Here is a 3,365-nt window from a genome sequence, read left to right on the forward strand (position 1 = left end):
GCTTCAGGCGAACCCGAGCTTGTGGATCGGTAACAATATCATGCTCAATGACATGAGTGCACCCTGGCAAATCTGAAAATACGTCAGCATTTCTAAGGAGGAATTCTTTTACTTCTTGGGCTTGGGGCCTTGATAAAGCCCCCGAGACCCTCACCTCAGGAACTCCTCCCTGGAGTGAAGGACTGAGACGCTCAGCTGCCATTGAGACTAAAGGGTCCTTCCAGGCCTTGATTAAATTAACATGATAGATCTGTATCTTTTTCCGTTTGTCAGGTTGGTGTACTTTATAATTCACATCCCCCATTTTTTCCACAATTTCATAGGGACCTTGCCACTTTGCTAGAAATTTACTTTCTGCTGTGGGGACCAGAACCAGGACCCGATCACCTGGCTCAAAAACCCTGAGTCTGGCTCCCCGATTATAGATACGACTCTGGGCTTCTTGAGCCTGCCTCATATGTTCCTGAACTATGGGCATTACTGCTGTGATGCGGTCCTGCATCTGTAAAACATGTTCCACAACTGAGCGGTGAGGAGAAGGCTCCTCTTCCCATGATTCTTTTGCAATATCTAAAAGTCCCCGGGGGTGTCGCCCGTACAAAAGCTCAAACGGGGAAAACCCAGTAGATGACTGAGGTACTTCACGAACTGCAAACATCAAGTAAGGGAGTAGGCAATCCCAGTCTCTCCCGTCTGCATCAACCACCCTTTTTAACATACTTTTGAGAGTTTTATTGAATCGCTCTACCAACCCGTCAGTTTGAGGGTGGTAGACTGATGTCCTTAACTGTTGTATACCCAGTAATTTACACAAATCTTTCATTACCCTAGACATAAAGGGCGTTCCTTGATCTGTCAGGATCTCTTTGGGTATACCTGTTCTAGCAAACATGTGAAACAGTTCCCGGGCAATTGTTTTAGCTGATGTGTTCCGTAAGGGAATCGCCTCTGGATATCTTGTGGCGTAGTCTAAAACCACCAGAATGTATTGATGTCCCTTTGCAGACTTCACCAGGGGCCCCACCAGATCCATAGCAATCCGGTGAAAAGGTACCTCAATGATGGGTAGTGGTACCAAGGGGCCCCGGAAATGAGGAGCAGGGGACGTCAACTGACATTCTGGGCAAGACCCACAGTAACGTTTGATTTCTGCAAACACCCCAGGCCAAAAAAACCTTTGGAGCACTCGTTGCTGAGTCTTCTCAGCAGCCAAGTGTCCTCCCATTGGGTTTTTATGAGCCAGGTCAAGTACAATTTTTCTGTGTGAACTAGGAACAACCAGTTGTTCCACCATTTCACCTCTTATATTATCAACACGATAAAGGAGATTATGGTTGACAACAAACTGAGGATACACATTCTCCAATCCTGTACCCTGGGCAACACCATTAATCACAGCCACATTTTCCCAAGCATGAGCTAAGGTTGGATCCCTTAACTGGGATGTGCCAAAGTTATCCTGAGAATACTCCAGTTCTGGCATAGGTGACTCTTCCACAGTCTCCTGGGACGCTTCAGTGTCCCCAACCAACACAGAGAGAGGGAATTGGTCAGGCTCAAGTGGGGCTACCCTTACAGCTGAGACTTCAGAACTTGAGTCCCCAATTTCTGGCAAAGAAGCTGAACATTCATCTCCCAAAGTTAAGGGAGTCTGGGGTGGGAACTCGACCTTCCAGAGTTCCCAAAACAAGGGAAAGTCACGTCCCAGTATAACACTATGCATCAATGATTTAGACACTCCAACCTCATGGGGTGTTACACCAAATTGGGTTTCAATTGGGACCACCGCTGTACCATAACTCTTTGCATCACCATGTATGCACAAAACACCAATACACTGTTTTTTCATCTGGTCTGGTGCTACCAGATCTGAATGTACAAGCGTGACCAGGCTCCCAGAGTCTAGCAATGCCTGGACACTCCTTCCACCCACTTTGACCAGCGCCATGTGGGCCACAGCAGATGTCAGACACGCAGGATGGGCAAAGAAGGATAACCGCCGTGCTGCTTCACACTCCATGGGCTCTGTGACCATAGGACACTTGGCAGCTACATGCCCCCAAGCTTTACACCGCCAGCACTGGATACTGGAGCCTGGTAGAGTATCTTTCGAACACCTGGTATCCATGTTGGTCTTCACCCATGTTTTAGAACCCCCAGGAGAACTTAGGGCTGATGTGCCTCTTCCTGGCCCTGCTGGCAGACGCCGCTTTGCAGGTAAGTTCTCTGGAGCCGACACACCTGCTAAAAACCCTTCTGCCGCTAGGTAGCGTTCTACCATCTCAACCAACTCATCTGCGGACTTTGGATCAGCATGACTAACCCACTTTCTTAACTCATGCGGCAGAGCTGTCAAGAATCGATCCATCGTGACCCTTTCGACAATCTGGGGTGCAGTGAGTATCTCAGGTTGTAACCATTTTCGCACAAGATAAATCAAATCATGCATCTGTGACCTGGGAGACTTATTAGACAGGTAATTCCAACGGTGCACTCGTTGGGCCCGCACAGCTGGAGTGACCCCCAACCGGCGGAGAATTTCTAGTTTTAATTTCTCATAGTCCTGAGCATCCTCAGCAGTCAAATCAAAATATGCTTTCTGAGAATCACCGGTTAGAAACGGAGCAACCAAGCCTGCCCACTGGGTCTTAGGCCACGCCTCTCGCTCTGCTGTACGCTCAAATGTATTCAGAAATGCTTCCACATCATCATGTGGAGTCATCTTTTGGAGAAAGTGGCTTGCTTTAACCAAGCCACTGTTACCAGTGGCACTGCCAGCTTGTTCCTGGCGCAAGTTCAGCTGCTGCAGAACCTCCGCAAGGGTTTCTCTGTCTTTCCTGGCAGCTTCAGCTTGCACATTCCTATCTCTCTCTGCTGCCTCAGCCAGGGCTGTCACCTGAGCACTCAGCAGACGTACAATTTCCTGCTGTGCCTCCTGCTGGGCAGCCTGCTGTGCAGCCAGCGCCTCCTGCTGGGCAGCCTGCTGTGCATTAGTCTCTCGCTGCAGCACATTTGCCTCTTGCTGGGCTGCACTAAGTTGAGCCAAGCGTAACACAAGATCTTCCATCGTTTTTACAAACAGCAGACGTGATGCAATGCAACCAACTTGCTAGATGAAACGCACTTGGTAGGGAATCTTTATACCCGCATCCTCCACCAATTGTGGACTGTTGCAGCCTCTTGCAGGATTCCACCATGCACAAACAGGGGTAGTGACCAGTTTTTCCCATACAACCAGTCTGTTGCTCAGGCTTTATTTTGCAAGTTGCTCAAAACAATAAACAAAAAGGAAAATAAACATAGCCGTCTGGCTCCTGCCTACCTCACTCAGCAGTCCTGTCTATACTAGCAACACAAATATATTT

The 3,365-nt window shown here is 48.6% G+C and overlaps 1 protein-coding gene across 1 annotated transcript; it reads right to left on the reverse strand.

Moving 5' to 3' along the window:
• Positions 1-154: 154 nt before the first annotated feature.
• Positions 155-3,135, reverse strand: LOC137543930 (uncharacterized; the record flags this gene model as incomplete). The annotated part of the gene is made up of 1 exon (XM_068264996.1): positions 155-3,135. A coding segment is annotated over exon 1 (2,913 nt), but the record flags the coding sequence as incomplete, so codon positions are not given.
• Positions 3,136-3,365: the final 230 nt, after the last annotated feature.

This window comes from Hyperolius riggenbachi, unplaced genomic scaffold (assembly GCF_040937935.1).
Source record: "Hyperolius riggenbachi isolate aHypRig1 unplaced genomic scaffold, aHypRig1.pri scaffold_508, whole genome shotgun sequence".
Classification (NCBI taxonomy): Eukaryota; Metazoa; Chordata; class Amphibia; order Anura; family Hyperoliidae; genus Hyperolius; species Hyperolius riggenbachi.